Raw genomic sequence first — 18499 nt, 5'->3', positions numbered from 1 at the left:
GGGTGGCACCATCTCCATAGACGGGCTCCATGGGGACACAGCAGACAGGCACTAAGCTGGCTGGGAGGGGAGGGTCCCAGGCCACTGAAGCACACGGGGTGGGGAAGAACCTGGGCAGAGTCCCAGGGGGTGAGCCATGTGTGACAGGAACATCCGGGCACACTGCTTCATCTAGCCGGACCGCGAGGGGATTTTTTTGAAGACTGAGTAACCGTTGCCCTGTATAGTCACCCAACCAAAGACTAAAAAAAGACCCGAGCCACGCAGGCTCATCTGTCCTCCCAGGCTCCTGCCTCATGTGGTGACACCGCACCGGCAGGCTAGGGGGTGAGCCGGGCGCGCGTCTGATTCTAGCCAATGTGTTACTATGTTTCATTCCCTGTCCCCATGCCTAGAGGCTGCTGCAATGTGTATAAATTTAGAAAGAAAAAGATAACGTGGAAAAGTCCATTTAACAAAATGAGTAGTTTTCTTTCTTTCTTTTTTTTACTCCACTAAAGAAAAGATAAACCAATCATGTTACTTATTCAGCCCTCACCCTGGTGGAATTTGGTATTCTGCACAGTAGCTCGATAATGCAGGACCGCAGCCCGAGATTAACTAGCTTCTTCTGAAAACTGTAAAACAGCCAAGCTTCCATCCGCAATGTTTTTTAGAAGCTGAAGGAACAAAATGACAGGACCTCGCACGAGATCGGTAATCGACTCGGGTCTCTTCTGAACAAGCAGAAGTCTTTCAGTGAGGACCGTGTTTATTGCCACGAATGCCGATACCAGCTCACCTGACAATACACTGTGCCTGACGATGCCGTTTCACCAGGAGTTATGCATCGATGCTTTAAATAAAGTAAACCCGGCTTTCTAAGGAAATTAGGATCACAGATGGGAGATTTTGGGTGATGGTAGAAATTACCCTGCAAGAGAAACCGCTTGAGAAATGCTTGCCTTCCCTCACAGGCAAACTCAGAGCCAGTGGGTTTCAGAGCCCCTGGTAGGAAGTCACCGCCAATGAATTCCATGACTCAATCACTTAACCCAATTCCCATTTCACAGAGTGAAGTGACGGGCCAAGGTCACATGGCTGCCAGTGACGGAGGGGGCAGGTCTCACAGCTCTTCCCAGTGCTTCTTCTGCTAGCACCACCCCCACCCCACCTCGAAGTAGCGGACACAAGGGCTCTACCTCCGACAGCATCTCATACTGGCCTCTTCTTCCAAGGGCAATGGTCAGTAGATCATAGACCACAGACGCACTCTGCAGACTGATGAGACGGTCACTCTTGTGCTCGGGTATTCTGCTCAGCACAGCGTCCCGGTTGGCCTGAAAACAACACGGAAGAGAGAAGCAGAGGGTGAGCCAGCCCGTATACACAGCTATCGTTTTGTGGAGAGAAGTCGTCTAGGCCCTCCTGCCCCTAATGGCTTGCCAAGGGCCTGGAGACAAGGGCAGGAGTGAGTATAGGGCTTGTCACCTTGGGCTGTTATTTCCAAATCCCCTGAGTGCCACAGCACACGGTACAGGGTATCACCCAAACACAAAGGCCTGGAGGGATGGTCCTGGAGGATGCTTGGGAGCCGTCAATGGGCATTTGCAGGAAGCTTTAGGAGCTGATGCAAAGCAGGGTGATTTCTCCTGGGCTCGGGCTCACAGACAGCCTGGCTGCAGACACAGCTAGGGCTCTGGGGCAGCAGAATCACCCACTGCGTGGGGCCCCGCTGTGCCTTGCTTGTAGGCCCAGCTCCTGCTCTACATTACAGAGGGGGGGGAATCCCCAGCCCCACACTCCCATCATCAAATGATGCCATTAAGTTCTGTCAGTTCTGCAGAGACATGTACTTTTCCTCTGTCACTAAAGCAACATCCAGATCCCTATATGGCACCTTCATTGGAACAGACTACAAAGACTAATGCAATCTTGTTTCGGGAAGCACAAAACAGCTGTAGAAGAGAAAGCAAGAAGCAAACCGATTTTCGCTTTAAAAGAGATTACCAGAGGACTCGAGAGAGCACCTTGCCTATCGCACGTCTCCACTGCCTGGCGCAGAAATACAGCGGGCACATTCGAGCTTATTAATCTCATCTATCTAGAAATCAAATGCTCTTTACAACAATGTGTTTTCATTACTTTTGAAATTTAATTTCTCTACAGAGTCTGCAGACATATCACATGTATTAGGGCTGCTAACCACTCTAACCATTTTTCCTTTCCTCCCTACTAGGGAGTTCAGAATCAATTAAGTTAGATTTTGCCTGTCTTTTCTCCCCCTGCTAATTAGCAGAAGTTTCCAGATCTATCCATCCCTAGGAGGACAGAAAGGGCCCCCTTGGTTTTTCCTGTGAAAGTGGTAGGTGAGGCACCAGGGTCCCTGGTCCAGGCAGGCTGATGGGTACCCTCCTGCCTGACAGGCCCACACACCTTCTCTCCCCCTAATGAGACGAAATGCCTCCTCTGTGTGTGTGTGAGTCCAAGGCACTCACTTTTAGCCACCCATCCGTACTTACTCACTTTAAAACTCCCTGCTCTTAAATGTCAAAGACAAATAAGAATATATAAGACAGGCCACTTCCTACCAAGTGAGTCATCTTATGGGTACAAGCCTGCTTTTGAAGATTTCATTCTAAGGTTTTCTTGTTAGGAGCAACTTTGGGCCAACAAAAGAAGCTGTAAGGGAAATAGGGCCTGCTGTAAGGAGTCTCATTTTATTTACTTGCTATAAATGTGCCATATTAGGACCAATGCCTGGAAGAGAACAAAACAAAACAAAATACTACTTAAGAGAGATTTTCAAGTTATGCCAAGTACATTTTTTTTTTTTAAAGATTTTATTTATTTATTTGACAGAGACAGAGATAGCCAGCGAGAGAGGGAACACAAGCAGGGGGAGCGGGAGAGGAAGAAGCAGGCTCATAGCAGAAGAGCCTGATGTGGGGCTCGATCCCATAACGCCGGGATCACGCCCTGAGCCGAAGGCAGACGTTTAACCGCTGTGCCACCCAGGCGCCCCTTTTTTTAATTTTTAGAGAAAGTATATTGAGGTCTTTTAATTCAAACCTCAAACAAATCCACAAATAGGAAATATCCCAGAACAACGTCTCAGAGGTAGTTGTGCAAATGTAGCTCTGATAACCCCTTTCTCCTGGGGGAAATTCATTTGATTTGAGGTGAGAAAGCAGTACAATGCCAAACCATATCTTACGGGTGGAGAGACTGTGGACAAACTGACGTCTCTAAGTCAAAGTCAGAACCAATGAAGAATACAATTTTCTCAGACAGACAGACAGACACACACACACACACACACACACACACACAAACTCACAGGAATTTTCATTTGGTTCTGAAATTAAGCACGTGTATTTTTTGTCTAAAAACTGAAAAATCAAGAAGTCAAGGAACATGAAAAAGGGCTCCCAAGAGCAACTTAATTTAGACTTCTACCTACACAGTTATGGAACCATTTACAGGGAGAGCACAATCGTTTTGGTTGGAGACCCAGACGTTTATTTTTACTGACGAAGTCATTGGGCTTCACCATCCTCTGAAGAGGGTTTCCAGAAATTAACCACCACAGAGCCAAATCTGATGGTCTCAAAGGGATCTCAATTTTGAGTATTATTAGTTTCTATCATTTCAATTAAGGAACAGGAAAGGTGGAGGCATCATTCCCAAGACATCTATACTTGGAGAAAGCACTTGAGAGATGTAGTTATGTTTTTCAAACTCTAAACTGGAACCCACGATCTGACAACGGGACATGATATTGTCAGAATTGTCCAAGAAATGTAAAATGTGTGGCCGCCACTCTTTCAGAACCTTCCCGACGTAACCAACCAAGTCTGCCCGAAGGAAACTCACTGCCAGGTTGCGAGGAGTCCGGCTTAGAATGAGGGAATGTGAGCTAGGGGGCCAACATGAGCTGGCCGCCCCCGCCGAAGAGCCGATGACAAAGCAGGGTGAGAGCGGCTCATTCGGAAAGCAGTTACTGAATGCCACCAGGTGCCAGCCTGTTCACATACATGCCTTCCCTGGTTGTGCCAAGGCAGAGTAGAGAATGTAAATGACACCATTCCGAGTTACCAGCTGACAGTCAAGGAAAGATGAGTCAAGGGGGGCAACCTGTTTCCTTCAGAGGAAGTAAGGCCGATGACGTCAAAGAGGTTCCAAATAAAAAGCTGTGGTAACTCAAGCAGTCTTGCTCTTGTAAACATCTCTGGGCCATTTCACAGAACAAGAAAACCCACAGGTTTTTTCTGAGGCAAGAATGCTAGCCTCCCTAACTAATCCCAGCCTCTCCGGATCCCTCCTTCACTCAGCTCATTGGACATTCTTCTTGGGTTCCATTTCTAAATCATCTTCAGCTGGGCGTATTTCATGTCTCCGTTGAAACCACACGCTTGGGGAAGAAGGAAAATACCTCCTCTTGCTTCAGTCACGATTCCTTTTCCTCCTCCTTCTCCTCCTGCCTGCCTGGTGAGCTGGGAGAGATGGGAGGAGACAGTCTGATCTAGAAAGAGCAATAGACCACCGCAGGATGCATCCATGTTGCCTGCTGCCAGTCCCCAGGTTCCTTGTCTATAGAAGGAGTGAATGGGTGCGAGGACATCTAGGTCCCTCCCAGTTCCAGGAGCCTCGCCGTTCTGTTCAGGTGCTCAGCACACACCGCTTATGTGCCAAGGTGCTGACTACTGCGACACAGATTGCCTCCCACAGTTCCAAGCCAGGCAGTCATGCCTAGCACCATGCAGAGCAGAAAGCCAATAAATGGTGAGGAATGAAATTCTAGACGTAAACTTTGATAGCCTGGCCAGACATTAAGAAAACATTTCAAAGGAATCCGATGGCCTGGCAAAAACTCCCTCATGACAGCAGAGCCAGGAAACAGGAAAGAGCTCTCACAGTCCGGGACTCCAGAGTGCCTGGGGAGCCAGCGGGAGACCTGTCCAAGAGGACAAGCCTGCTTCATCAGGCTCCCGGCTACAAAACCCAGAGGTCTGCGTCCACCGCCAGCGACTTATCCCTAAACTCTCCCTCCCACCCAGCCAAGCTGAGGGGGCTTCCTTCCCTTCTTAGGGTTCCTTTGGCGGTCCTTTTAGCTACAGTTTACCTATCCACGATTGTGTTCATGTTCCATCAGTAGCCAGAAGGCTATTAAATGAATGAACTCAGATGCCTGTTAACTGCTTGCCTAAGAGAGGCTCCATGCTCCAGGCTGAGATTAACCGACAAGGGCCATTTCTAACTAGTCCAAGAATTAAGAAACATCCCTCTTCTTAAACCCGTTGTTGTTTTTCCCTCCACCCAGATATCCCCTCTAGAAACTATTCTTCTCCCAAGAAAAATAGCCACCATACTGACGGAGTCACCATATCAAATACGGGACCGTAGGAACGAGGGGGGGTGGGGGGAGAAAAATGTGAAAGCACATTCTACTTACCATCGATTCACTAATCAGCAGTAACAACAGGGCTTCTTCAGTATTTTCTTGAGGACAAAAAATGCTGTGTAAAGAAAATCAAATTTTACATGTGGCAATTTCAAAATCATATAAAATACATGACGATGAACAGCACTGAGTATTAAAAGCTTCTAGATTTTTATGTAGAGCCCACCAAAAATACTCTATCATCTGACACTTGAATTAATTTGCTTATTTCTATGGTAATCTATGGAATTTATACATTTTAAGTACGTATTTTTAATAGCAGGCAGCAGAGAGAAGTAAAGCTATAAAAACCACATTAAAAGCCCAAATAACATATATGCCTATTACAGAGGAAGAAATTGAGATTGCTACAAACTGGCATTATCTCAATGATAAAGCTTTCTCCTAAACGCATTTTGGGGGTATAGACGGTAGACACCTCACTAAGCAGTCCACTGCTTACCTTTCACTTGCTAACTGCTGTATCTTATATTGTCCTTTAGATGAAACAAGAGATTGGAGGCAATTTTAGAGTTTGAATCATTTCTAGAATACTGTAAGAATTTGGCAAGCCACCTTAATTAAACACACATGTTCTATTATGGGGTGGCATGCCAGAGCTAGTTGTCTTATTCATCTATTTTATGGAAGCTGGCCGACCTCTAACACCTGGGATTAAAAGAAAAAGCTTTTAAGCTCAATGTTGCTCAAGATTAGAGAACAACAACACCACCCCCAAACGTAACTCCAATCTCCATCCTTTATAGCCTTTTGGGGGGGGGGTGCTTTGAGCATCTTTAGAGACTTGCAGCATTTTTTTTCTCTTCTAAAAGCTCTAGAATCCTTTGAGTAGAATTGAGAGCGTTATCACCAATTGAGCCAAATTCGATTCTTTTTCACGGAATGGAAGAAGAGTGCAATAAAAATGAACTCGGTTAAAAAAAACCCAAAAACTCCTGGATGTTTTGGAGGTGATCAAATAAAGACTAAACTTACATCTTCCCAGTGCTAACATCACAATCATTTAATTTAAGAGATGGGATGATCCTCCCCACTTCAAAATGGCAAAAAAAAAAAAAAAAAAGTCTTCCACATCATTATAAATACTTGTTCTCTTTGAAGGGCTGGCAACTTTTGTATGGCATGCCATCAAAGGACCACGAAGCACAAAACAGAAAAAGCACAGGGCCTGGTTCTCTTTCTACAACCTCTGACGTCCCCAGAGGTAAGGAGATCACCTGTGGAGTGGTCCCCATTGCCCTTGCAGGGCTAAAATGTGATGAAAAGTCTGGCCTATAAATGAAGAGCAAGATTCTGGGATTTGCAGAAACTTCTTTAAACAGGTAGCTTGAGGGGAGCTGGGTTTTTCAAAGACAGAACTCTTCTTTCCCCTTAAATTCAGAAATAGAGCCTATAGGCTTTGAATGAAGAGTGCTCACGACTGTGTGTGTGTGTGTGTGTGTGTGTGTGTGTGTGTGTGTCCACCCAGCCATCATTTCCTGATATCCTGGCTGTGCTTACATACCATGGGGACCTTACCAATAAAGCAGTAACATTAACCATTTTTCTCACAGCCAGCCAGTTCTGCATTGTCCAGACTAATTGAAAAGAAGAGAGAGCCCGTGCTAATTGTGACTTAACACCAGCCAATTCAGTCCATGGATAATCCCCAAATTCCATCTGAGCCATCCAGCCTGCTTAAACGCTAAGTTGTGTTATTTTTACCAGAGCTGCTAACAAGTAGCACATTAACTGATTCTAATTCCACTTCCTCTACCCTTCCTTCGAGGCAGGCGAGATGGGGAGTCAGGAGTGCGGCAAACTCTCAGAGCTGGCAGGAAGAAGTGGGGGGTGAGAGGAAGAGGAAGGGCAGTTTTAAGAGACATGCTGAAAACTATACACCAGAATGCCCCTTCCACTACATGTGGATTCTTTCAACCCATTTCTGGCCATTCCTCCCCTGCTCTCCGTTGAAGGAGATAATGGAGCTCAGGGTAGATGGTCAAAATCATTGGGGTCTTTCTTTTGCGACAGTCTCCTCTGGGGGTCCAAGAACATCAGGAGAGATCCTGGGGTACCCAGGCCTCAGCCTTGTGGAGTGGAAAAACTGGGGCCCGACCCATAGGACGTTGACTGAAGGGCAGGGTGTGGGGATAAGAAGGGGCAGGGAGAACACAGGGTTTATGGACAGTGAGACAAGCTGCTGGAGGACAGACTGGGGCCAGGAGAGGAGGTGGGAGCACAGCACTGCTGAGCGTAGATGGAAGGGCTACGGTCCAAGCCCAGCCGCCTTCCTAACGCCTGCACTGACCTTCCGGCAAGTGGCTCGTTTTCTTACTTTGGATGGATCTACCTATTCATCGTCTGACTCTACATAAAAGGAGCACGGGTAAGAATCTTCATTTATGAATAGTGATCATGACCTTGCCAAGGCTGCCAAATCACAGCCCTTTCTAAAAATTTCCCCAGATGGGTGAAAAATGTCACTGTACGTGGTAGAAACCATCCTACAAAAGAAATTAATCCAATTTTATCCACTGCAGTTCATCTTTCTGTCATCTTTCGCTATTACACAACTAATGACGAGCTGGATGTCTGGAAGTCAAAGGCACCATCCAGGTGTCAACGCAGACGCTATCTAGGTGCAAGGAGGGCTCTGAACACCTCTGACCCACAAGAAAGTTATGTGTAAATGACAATATTAACTCCAAGGCCCAGCAATGGTGCTTTTCTAGGTGGTTGGTTTTTTTTTTTTTTTTAAGATTTATTTATTTATTTTTAGAGAGAGAGAGAGAGAGAATGAGAGGGTCGAGGGGCAGAGGGAAAAGAGGGAGAGAATTTCAAGCAGACTCCCCACCAAGCAGGGAGCCCAACTCAGGGCTCAATCCCATGACCCATGAGATCATAACCTGAGCTGAAATCAAGAGTCAAGACACTCAAGGGCGCCTGGGTGGCACAGCGGTTAAGCGTCTGCCTTCGGCTCAGGGCGTGATCCCGGCGTTATGGGATCGAGCCCCACATCAGGCTCCTCCGCTATGAGCCTGCTTCTTCCTCTCCCACTCCCCCTGCTTGTGTTCCCTCTCTCGCTGGCTGTCTCTATCTCTGTCGAATAAATAAAATCTTTAAAAAAAAAAAAAAAAGAGTCAGACACTCAATCAACTGAGCCACCCAGGTGCCCCTGCCTTACTAAAAGTTTTAATATGCCTTGCCTGGTTGTGGTACCCCTAGAGAATTCCCAGAGAAATACAGCCTCTGAACCACAGCCAGTGGGTAAGAGCTAGAGCGTCAGAGCCCACAGTGGCTGCAGCTCTCTCCATCCCCGAGTCGTACCGTTAAAACATGCTGAGGCAGAAAGTACATCAGTGTCAGGTTGGTGTGGAGGGACAAGGGTTTCAAGAAAGGAAAAGGACTTAATCATTAAGAGTACCTGTTGATTATGAGGGATCAGCCAGTCCAATGTGAGGATCACCCAGGCACACAATTCCATACAGGCCAACAACACCCCTTCGTGACAAGAAAGAAACGTCCTTTATTCTGATCAAGTCCGCTGAGCTGTGCTCTAGAGTGGACTGGGTGAGTCCCACAAAAGCATATGGCCTTGTACAAGGGCTTCTGCATTCCCGAAGAGAGGACAGGCCCCCCACCGTGACCGGAAGGAGGGCCGTGTTCGCTCGAGGTGAGCACGGGGTGGCAGGCAGGGGGCACAGCGGGTTGTTCACGCAGCTTCAGTGCTGCCATTGCGTGCTTTTCCTGACCCTTCAATGCCCTCATCTTCACACTTTCAACAGTGTCCTCATCCTTACCCTAACCCTGTGCGCTGGCTCAGGGAGGTTCAGACCTGTATTTAGAAGTCCACGCTAGTCACTCTCTCCTGCAGGGCCTACAAAGGAGTTCAGCACAATGTCTGGCTCCCGGCTCTCAGTAAATGTTTTCATCATCCACTTTCTGGCGGAAGAGGAGTGTTTAATCTCGTTTCTTACTTGGTGCTAATCATGAAGTCTCAAGTGTTTTTTTACAAGGAAGAATACGATTGCAGGAAGATACACCTGATGCGTGTGCACTAAGGAACATGTGCAAGAATATTCATTGCAGCACATTCTAGAAGAAGGAGTCAGATAAACACGCAAACAAAAAAAATCGGTATTTTAGGTGCTATGATGAAAAATAAATGAGCTCATGTGACAGAATATGCTCGGAAAGGACAGGTAGATAAGGTGATTGGGGAATACCTTTCTGCGAAGATAATAGTCAAGCTACTTGGGCCAGGGCCTGAATGAGATGGAAGCAGTCCCAAATGAGAAACAACTCTAACTTCCATCATGAGTAGAATGGATCAATATATTGGAGTATGTATGGAATACTACATAATAATTGCATGTAGAAATATGGGTGAATCTCTCAAACATAATGTCAGACAGAAGAAGTTAAACAAGAGAGTTCTTCAGATATTATTCCATTTATATAAATTTCAAAAATGGTACAAACTAATTATTGGGATAGAACTCAGGATGGTTACCCTTGGGTAGGGGGTAGTAATCAGTAGAGGGCCTCAAGGTTTCTGGCAATGTCTGTTTTTTGATCATGGTGCTAAATAATTACATGGATGTATTCACTTGGCAAAAATTCATCAAGTTTTATATTTTGGTTTGTGTATTTCTCTTAATATGTGTTATGTGTCAATAAAAAGCTTACTTAAAAAATAAGTAAGCAGGGGTGCCTGGGTGGCACAGTCAGTTAAGCATCCAACTCTTGATTTCCACTCAGGTCATGATCTCAGGGTCTTGCGATGGAGCCCCAGTCGGGCTCTGTGCTCAGCAGGGAGTCTCTTTCCCTCTCCCTCTGCTCCTCCCCCACTCGCTCTCTCTAAAATAAATAAATACATCTTTAATAAATAAATGAGCAAAAGTCAAAAAATTCCTCACAGAAAGACCTAGAAAGAAGGAAGCAAAGAGGCCCATAGCATGTGATCCCTCCCCTCTTTCCTATCTAGGATTATCAACATTTTATTTCCTTTCAAAATTGAAGATGGGGAGAGAATGGGCATCCTGTTTCCACTTCAGGTCCAGGCCTCAGTGACAAGGAGTTGAGTTTTCTGACAGAGCTCACTTTTCTGTTATATTCCATTATGACCAGCTATTCTGAATGGTCCTTATGACCTGCTGGAGCTGGAAGGCCTTGTGCCTTCTAAAGTCTGCTCTGTGTTCATTATTTCTCATAAGAGACTGAGAAGGGGGAAGCATTTGAGACTACTGGCCAAGATGGGATTTAATCATTATTTTGGAATCCCTTTTTCGCCTGCCAAGCAGTATAACTGAATTGGTAATAACATCCTTTTTGCCACGGGGCTGACTGATCAGATAGTCCCAGTGATCAGGGAGCCCCAAGACAAGTATAATCCCAAAAGGCTTTCTCTCTTTACTAATAAACCCGAAGTATCATTGTGAACATACAAAACTAGAAAGCTCAAAACTGACAGTGATAACTGAAAGAATAAGGATTGGTGTGGAAATTAATGAAATAGTGAAGAGAGACACAATAAAAAAATTGAACAAAACCAAAGTTGGTTCTTCAAAAAGGTCAATGAAATTTGACAAAGGTTGGCTTAGCATCTGAAAATCAATTAATGTAATACATTACATCAACAGAATAAAGGACAAAATACATGATTATCTCGATAGATGCAGAAAAAGCACTTGACAAAATTAAATGCCCTTTCAAGATAAAAAGGACTCCACAAACTAGTGACAGAAAGGAACTTTCTCAGTCTGATGAAAGGTACTTATGAAAACCCACAGCTAATTTCACACTTAATGGTGAAAGACTGGGAGCTTTCCCCCTCCTAACAGCAGGTATAAGACAAGGACGTCCACCACTCCTTGCCACTTCTATTCAACACTGTACTGGAGGTTCTAGCCAAAGCAATTAGGAAAGAAAATGAAATAAAAGTATCTTAGTTAGAAAGGAAGAAGTAAAACTAACTCTATTTGCAGATGACATGATCTGGTACGTGGAAAATCCTAAGGAATCTAAAACACTACTTGAACAAATGAACAAGTTCAGCAAGATTGCGGTATATAAGATCAATACAGAAAATCAACTGTATTTCTCTATATCTGCAATGAACAAACCAAAAACAAAATTAAGAAAACAATTCCACTTATAATAGTACCCAAAAGAATAGCATGCACACACACAGTAAGTTTCATGAAATAAGTGAAAAACTTATACCCTGAAAACAACAAATCACTGTTGAAAGAAACTGAAGAAGACTTAAATAAATGAAAAGATATCCCATGTTCATGGATCAGAAGACTCAATATTGTTAAGATGGCAATATTCCCCCAAACTGATCTATGGATTCAATGCAATTCCTATCAAAATCCTAGCTGCCTTTTCTTTTCTCTCTTTCTGTTTTTTTTTGTTGTTGTTGGTGGTGGTGGTGGTTTTTTTTTTTTGTTTTTTTTTTTTGCAGAAATGGACAAACTGATACTAAAATTCATATGAAAAAGGCAAGGGATTGAGGGATGGGGGTGACAGCTTAGGGGTGTTAGGTTTATTGTTGGGGTAATAAAAATGTTCTAAAGTTGATTATGGTGACAGAAGCACAATTATATGACTATATTAAAAGCCACTGAACTGTATTTTTTTTAAAGTTTTTTTTTACTTATTTACGTGATCTCTACATCCCATGTGGGGCTTGAACTCATGACCCCAAGATCAAGAGGCACATGCTCTTTCAACTAACCCAGCCAGGTGCCCCCTGAACTGTATACTGTAAATAAATGAATTGTATAGTATGTGAATCACATCTCAAGAAAACGGTTAAAAAAAAAAAAAGCTGATTGTATCTGTGTGGAATGAAATTGTGACTCAGCAACCAGTCCTGGTATGGGAATCTCCCTGTAACTAGTAATTGCATTTTCTAGATCTTCATGTTGCCTCCATAATTCTCCTTTGACAGCTGGAGAAGTTGATGTCAGGAGAGTGACAAGATCTGAGTGGTTTACAAAATAAAGGAGAAATGGCCAGCATTATGAGCTTTTCTGCCTTCAAGAGGTGAGGCCACATTGGAAAAACGCCCAAACAAACACAGAGCTCTACCCACGTTTCCAGCTTGCTGAGGGGAGGGAGCAGGAGCTGAGTTTCTCAATATACCTGGCACCTTATATACTTGTCTATTAAGCAGCACAGAAAGCAGGAAAAAAACACCCAAAAAACCCAGGCCTACTTTTACGATATAAATTTCACTTTAAAAATGAACCCCAAACCTGCTTCTACATAGTTCATAGTGAGGGGTCAGCATTTTTAAAGTGAGAGTTTGGGAAGCGCTAGAACAGATGTTCTGTGAATCCAGATAAGAACTAAGGAGTAAGCAGAGGCTGTGAATTCAGCAAACTCATGGTTCAACAAGGCCATGAAAAGGGGGGATTAAATTAAAAGGGGGATTAAACACGAACTAAAATAGCCTAGGGAAAAAGTTAAGAATATGCTCACTTGTCTAAATCCGTATAAGAAATGCAGTCTGAACAAGAGGAGGATGAGGGAGAGAACTGCCAGAGTCAGCGTAAGGGAATTAAGAGGAGGCTGCCTACTGGAGAAATGCTGTCCCCTTTGAAAATGTGACAATCATTTTCAGAAGTCACAGATGCAGTAAGCATCTAGTCACCCCCCCCCACCCCCCTGCTCTGAGGCCTCAGAAGAAGCAGCCTGCAGTCTCTCTGCCATTTTTTCAATTTGATAACCATTGCGGAAGGTTTCCACATTTATTCATACACGCCCCCTTCCCCTCGTGGAGAGATTCTGAACTGCCATCATGCCTCTTCCTTGCAGGAACCGGCAAAGATGGGAGGGTGAGACTCTAAGGGGAGGAATCAAGAGTGAGTCAACAAGCTCCTGTCTCCTGGCCCCCCTCATGGTCTCTCCTGCCAGCCCCCCACTCCCCAACCTGGGGAAGGCCCACGCTGAGGCTGTAGAGGTTCCCTAGCCCACCTTCCTCCAAGGCGGCCAAGTCCCAGATTTAAAACTTAGAAAAATTAAGAAGTTCTAAAGTGACATCGCCTTCCAGTCACTTACAAATAATTTAATTCTCCTTCTTCTCATAGCTAATTCAGTTTAAAACAAATCTGTAAACAAAAGGATCAAGGAATTGCTGAAGAAAAGAAAAAAGGCTAACTCTGGCTTACAAACAGCTTTGTCACTGATTGCTGGATAATGCTGGGGTTCTTATAATAAACAGAATGAGAATCCCAAAGACCAATAGCGATGGCCAAGAATAGTAGCCAAGCACCGAGAGGAGAGAATTTTCCTACTTAAAATGTGCCCACCAGTGCACTGATATTCACTGAAGTTACAAAAAGTAATGAGGTATCTCCATTAAATTGGCAAATGAGACTTGTTTGTCTGGTTCTGTTTTAGGGGAAGAATCTGCCCTTGAACTTCTACTCATCCTTGAGTTTTCCCAAAGTTTTCCTCCCATCCCCTAACCTACAACTGAGGACATCGATGGCCATACTTCTCTCCTGAGTAGATGCGGGCTTTCCGAGTGAGGGTGTAGGTTTTTGTGTTTGCTCCTTTCCGGAGAGGATCATCCAGAGGTGACTGGCAGGGTGGGTCCTCCAGGGGGTTCCAGTAGCTCTGTTCACACATACCCCGCAACAAGATCTCCGCCAATTGCCTGGCTATTGTCTGGGAACACAAAGGAGCAAAGGCACAACTGTGAATCGATTCTGTATCATTCATTCACTCACTCGCTCCTTCAGTCAATATTTTCCCGTCATCACTTTGTGCTAGGCACTATTGCAAGACTCATGATTAAACATTGTTACTTCTCTGATGAAAATTATATCAGTTGATGACAAAAAAGAAAAGGAAAAAAAATACACTAAGGTATTTGAACCAGTTCAGAAAACAAGTCAGTGCCCTTCGAATGCCACCCTGCCTCTGTGACGCTCTGGAACAATGGAAACTTTTAGTTCAGCTCCTTCCCAAAAGCTCTTATCATAGGTGAGCTGCAAATATTTTCATCACCTCCCAACAGATCCCTGCTAAAACCCAAACTTGGCAATAAGCCGGTGCTCAACCTAGATGATGTTATTCCTGGAAAAAAAAAAAAAAAGGTTTTCATTGCTGGTAAGATGGTACCCAGGGTAGATTTTTGGAATGCCTTCCCTCTTTGAAGTGCCAAGGGCCAGTCTCGGTGCACCCTGGGCCTTCCAGCCCAAGGGCTACTGCTGGCCTGTGCAGAAGAGAAAGCAAGGTGGCAAGTATGGCTACTGATCAGGAAAGACTCTTTTTCAAAGCTGGATAGGTATCTCTTCTCTCACTGAGAAAACCCAGATATATCTGGATCTTGTCATCCTAAGTCAGACACAGATTACTAGGCTTTTCAAACTCTCTGCAGTAGAACAGTTCACGTCTGATCAATGGGAGGAGGGGGTATGTGACATCTACTAAGAGAGATTTTGTTAGCCGATGCAGATCGGTTCACTTACCTCGTAATCTTCCAGTGATAAAGAAGAGGAGAGGTAAAAACAAACAAACAAAAAAACCCCACAAAATCTCCCTGAGAACAGAAGCAGGTGCACCTCAGGGTGGCCCATGTTACCCCATAATCAGCCGAAGGCGGCAAAATAAAACTTCGACCATCAGGTTTTTCCATAAGGTTTTCACATTCTTTGGAAACATGCAGGCAAAGAATGTCGATCTTCCCTGAGAGTGAGACTTTTTAAATAAATATGTTCCAGAACAGAACTTTGCTAGGTTTTCATCCGCGTGAACTCTCCTAAAACACCACAAGGAAACTTAAATGCAACCAAATCACTAGCTTAGTGGCTTCTGATAACCACCGGGTAAAGGCAAATTTTCTTGATTATTCCCAAGTAAGACCCATTGGCTTTAATGTCTATAAAAATGTGAAATTAAATGCACTCCTATCATCCCCAACTGAGCCATCTGTAAAGATCTCATAAGAACACAATTTTCAGGACCTAAACAGTTCCTGCACTGTTTTCTTAAACCTTCCATTATAGTTTCATTTCGATCTCCCTGCAGTCATATAAGCTAATGACTTCTGCTGGAAGCATCAACTGGCAAAAAGTAACCGCCATTCACTATAGTGGAGGAAAAAAAATGTCAAAGGAAAAAAAATGAACAAGGAGCTTCATTTTCTGGATAGACCTGCCATGGAGGGATTCTAAAGTTATAAAAATCTTTGTCCTCCACAGTCAGCTTGTCCACTACGAGACAGCTCATGCTAGATCTCACTTTACCTCCAGGTATTAACCTTCCAGAGAGACTTTGAAAATGAGGTTTTGATGTGATTGCATGTTTGAAACGTGTCACTCCACCCCTGCTCTAACCGATTAGGAAGGATGCCTGGTCATGTGCACAGACAGCTCAAATGGAGTTCAGAACAGGAGATAAATATGAGAAATGACCAGCACAAGCACCACTATTGACTGGACTTTTCACTTTCTGTACTCCGGTTTTATCTGCTTGCCATTGAAATGCTTACAAATTGTTGGTACCTTTCAAATAAGGTCAGAAGGGAAGGAAGGGAAGGAAGGGAGCCAGAAAGAAGTCAAACTTTAATGTATAAACTTGGTCATTAAATCCGTTGTGTATGTATTTTTCTAATTGTGGTAAAATTCACCTAACCTAAAATTCATCATTTTAACCATTTTAATGTATAACCCAAAGGCACTCAGTACATTCACAGTGCTATGCAACCATCACCTCTCTCTGGTTCCAGGATATCACCGGAGAGGAAACCCTGTACCCTTCTAGTGGTCACTTTCCATTCCCTCCTTCCAGACCCCGGGAACAACTAATGTGCTTTCTATCTCTGTCAATTTGCCCATTGGGGACATGTTGTATAAATGGAATCCTCTACTATGGGGCCTTTTTATGTCTGGCTTTTGCCCTCAGCATCATGTGTTCAAGGCTGACTCATGTCAGAGCCTGGGTTAGTGCTTCATCCCTTTTTGTGGCTGAATAATACTCTATTGTGTGGACGTACCATGTTTTGTTTATCTAGTCATCCATCGAATGACCTTGGGATCGCTTCCATCTTCTGGCTGGCGTAAATAGTGCTGCTACGAACATTCACGTACAATGGTTTGTTTGAACACCTGCTTTCAGTTCTTCGAAGTATTTATCTAAGAGTGGGGTTGCTGTAAACGGACTTGTAAATCCTTCTCGGCTGTGGTCTCACCCCCGACAGAGTTTACAAAGCAACTTTTCCATCTCATAAGAGCGTCAAAAGTTTGCAACGATCAACTCATCTTTAAGGAATCATACAGCTGTGAGCAGCATTAACTGGGCAAGCTTTTTTTTTTTTAATTAATTAATTTATTTATTTATTTGGACAAGCTTTCTGACGGCTAGTGTAGACCAAGATACCCGTGAATAAGACCCACGAAGTGCTTCACAACTACAGAGGGCAAAGGATCCCTAGTGGAAACGACAACATAAGATTCTCGGGTCCTGCCTCAAACCTACTCAGCTGGCATTTCTGAGGTCAGAAATAGGGATGTGCATTTGTTCAAATTCCTCAGGTAATTCTGACGTACACCTTTGGTGAAGCACTCAAGGAACTGGAAGCAGTTCAACCTAGGTCACCTGAGGCTCATCAACCAAGACCAAAGGTATACTTACTTGTACCTCAAAACCAACACAGAGAGGAAGTGGCTTCCCTCGTGTCAACACTAACCAGTTCATAGCTGAAAATGGCCAGGGGCAGCTCCATCCACCCAGACTTCTTTAGCGGCCTCCTCACAGTACGTCTCCGAAAAAAGACAATAATAATTGAAGAAACCTCTCTCCCTTCCTGACATGTCTTTATTCAGAATCCCACCTCACAGGATTTTTAGAAGTTAAAGTACATTGATTTGAATATCATAAACCTTAGGAAATAATGGAAGATATTCTCTAATTCTGTGAAGAATAATGTTGAAGTAAGCAGCAGGCAGCGTATTCAATGCACTCACACCTTCTAATGGGGGAAAAGCCATTAATCTCCTTAATAAAATATATATGCTTTTGAGTCAACAATACGAACAAATGCTCCATATTTAAGCAATTTTCAAAGATTGGCTTTTTAATCAGCTTTTAAAGCAATGATAAGAACACTTGCCAATATAATCAGTTACTTTAATTGTGCTTCTAAATCTTAAAAGGGGCTATTCATGCTGACCAGGCAAGAAGTTTTATGAAATGTTGGGAGTAGGTCAATTTGAGAGCAAAGACATTTGGCAACAATTTTTATCCACATTTTTTGAGTTTTTTTTTTCCTTAAAGAACTCTACAAATCAAAATGTCTGGTTTGAACTTCTTAAGACACCCCTAAAATCACATCAATATATAAATAAATGCCAAAGACCAAGTGAGACCTTGCTTCGGCATCTGGCCCCATGAGCTGGATATCTGTATACTGGAACCCTGGAGACCCCAAAGCGAAGATACAGCCTCACTTCCCACGACAGGAGTCACTGGGCCTGTCCCAACTGAAAACTCCCCTGTAGCACTGAAAGGGGTCATGACGATGGGAGGACGAGGGCACTGATAACAAGACGAAAGAAGGTGGAATCTTGCGTGGGGCTGTCATGGCAGTTGTGACACGTGGTATTTGCTTCGTCTCTGGCAAGCACCAGGCCGCCACCCAGACAGCCCTTGGCTACGGCTCTGCAGAGCAAGCTATGGTGGTATCAGCTATCGCCTCCCCAGCCAAGAAAGTTCAAGGGTTAAAACGAAGAGAGAGAACTTAGGCCAAAAACACAGCCAAACTGCTGATGAACCAGGTTACTTAACTAGCTTTTCTATTTCTCCTCTAAGCTTTAGGATCAACATAATCATCAAACAACTAAGTACTCTTCAGGGTCCAATCTGCTTTGCTGTGGCTGGGTTTTGGTGTGAAATCATTAGCATACAAGCAATCTCTTCACCACACTGGCGTCTGGGAGGGCTTACAGTCTCCCTGCCTTAGAGGATGCGTTTCTTCTGTTTCAAGAGGTAGCATGACCAGTAGGTACATAAAAAGATGCTCAACTTCATCAGCCGTCAGGGAAATGTAAACTAAAA

At 44.1% G+C, this 18499-nt stretch overlaps 1 protein-coding gene across 9 annotated transcripts in view; it reads right to left on the bottom strand.

Annotated features, from left to right (window-relative positions):
• TTC7B (tetratricopeptide repeat domain 7B) overlaps positions 1 to 18499 on the bottom strand; it is a 249895-nt gene that overhangs the window by 123643 nt on the left and 107753 nt on the right. For 5 of the 9 annotated variants that reach the window (XM_026515458.3, XM_026515456.4, XM_044389971.3 and 2 more), the window contains 3 exons: positions 13935 to 14107; positions 5435 to 5498; positions 1182 to 1319 (listed from right to left, as the gene is read on the bottom strand). In XM_026515458.3, coding sequence (XP_026371243.3) covers positions 1182 to 1319; positions 5435 to 5498; positions 13935 to 14107 — 375 coding nt within the window. Of the gene's footprint in view, positions 1 to 781; positions 914 to 1181; positions 1320 to 5434; positions 5499 to 13934; positions 14108 to 18499 lie in introns of all 9 variants that reach the window. The other 4 variants (XM_057318629.1, XM_057318630.1, XM_057318631.1 and 1 more) reach the window with 1 other exon arrangement.

This window comes from Ursus arctos, unplaced genomic scaffold (assembly GCF_023065955.2).
Source record: "Ursus arctos isolate Adak ecotype North America unplaced genomic scaffold, UrsArc2.0 scaffold_25, whole genome shotgun sequence".
In the NCBI taxonomy this organism is placed as follows: Eukaryota; Metazoa; Chordata; class Mammalia; order Carnivora; family Ursidae; genus Ursus; species Ursus arctos.
This window is presented reverse-complemented; position numbering and strand designations above follow the sequence as displayed.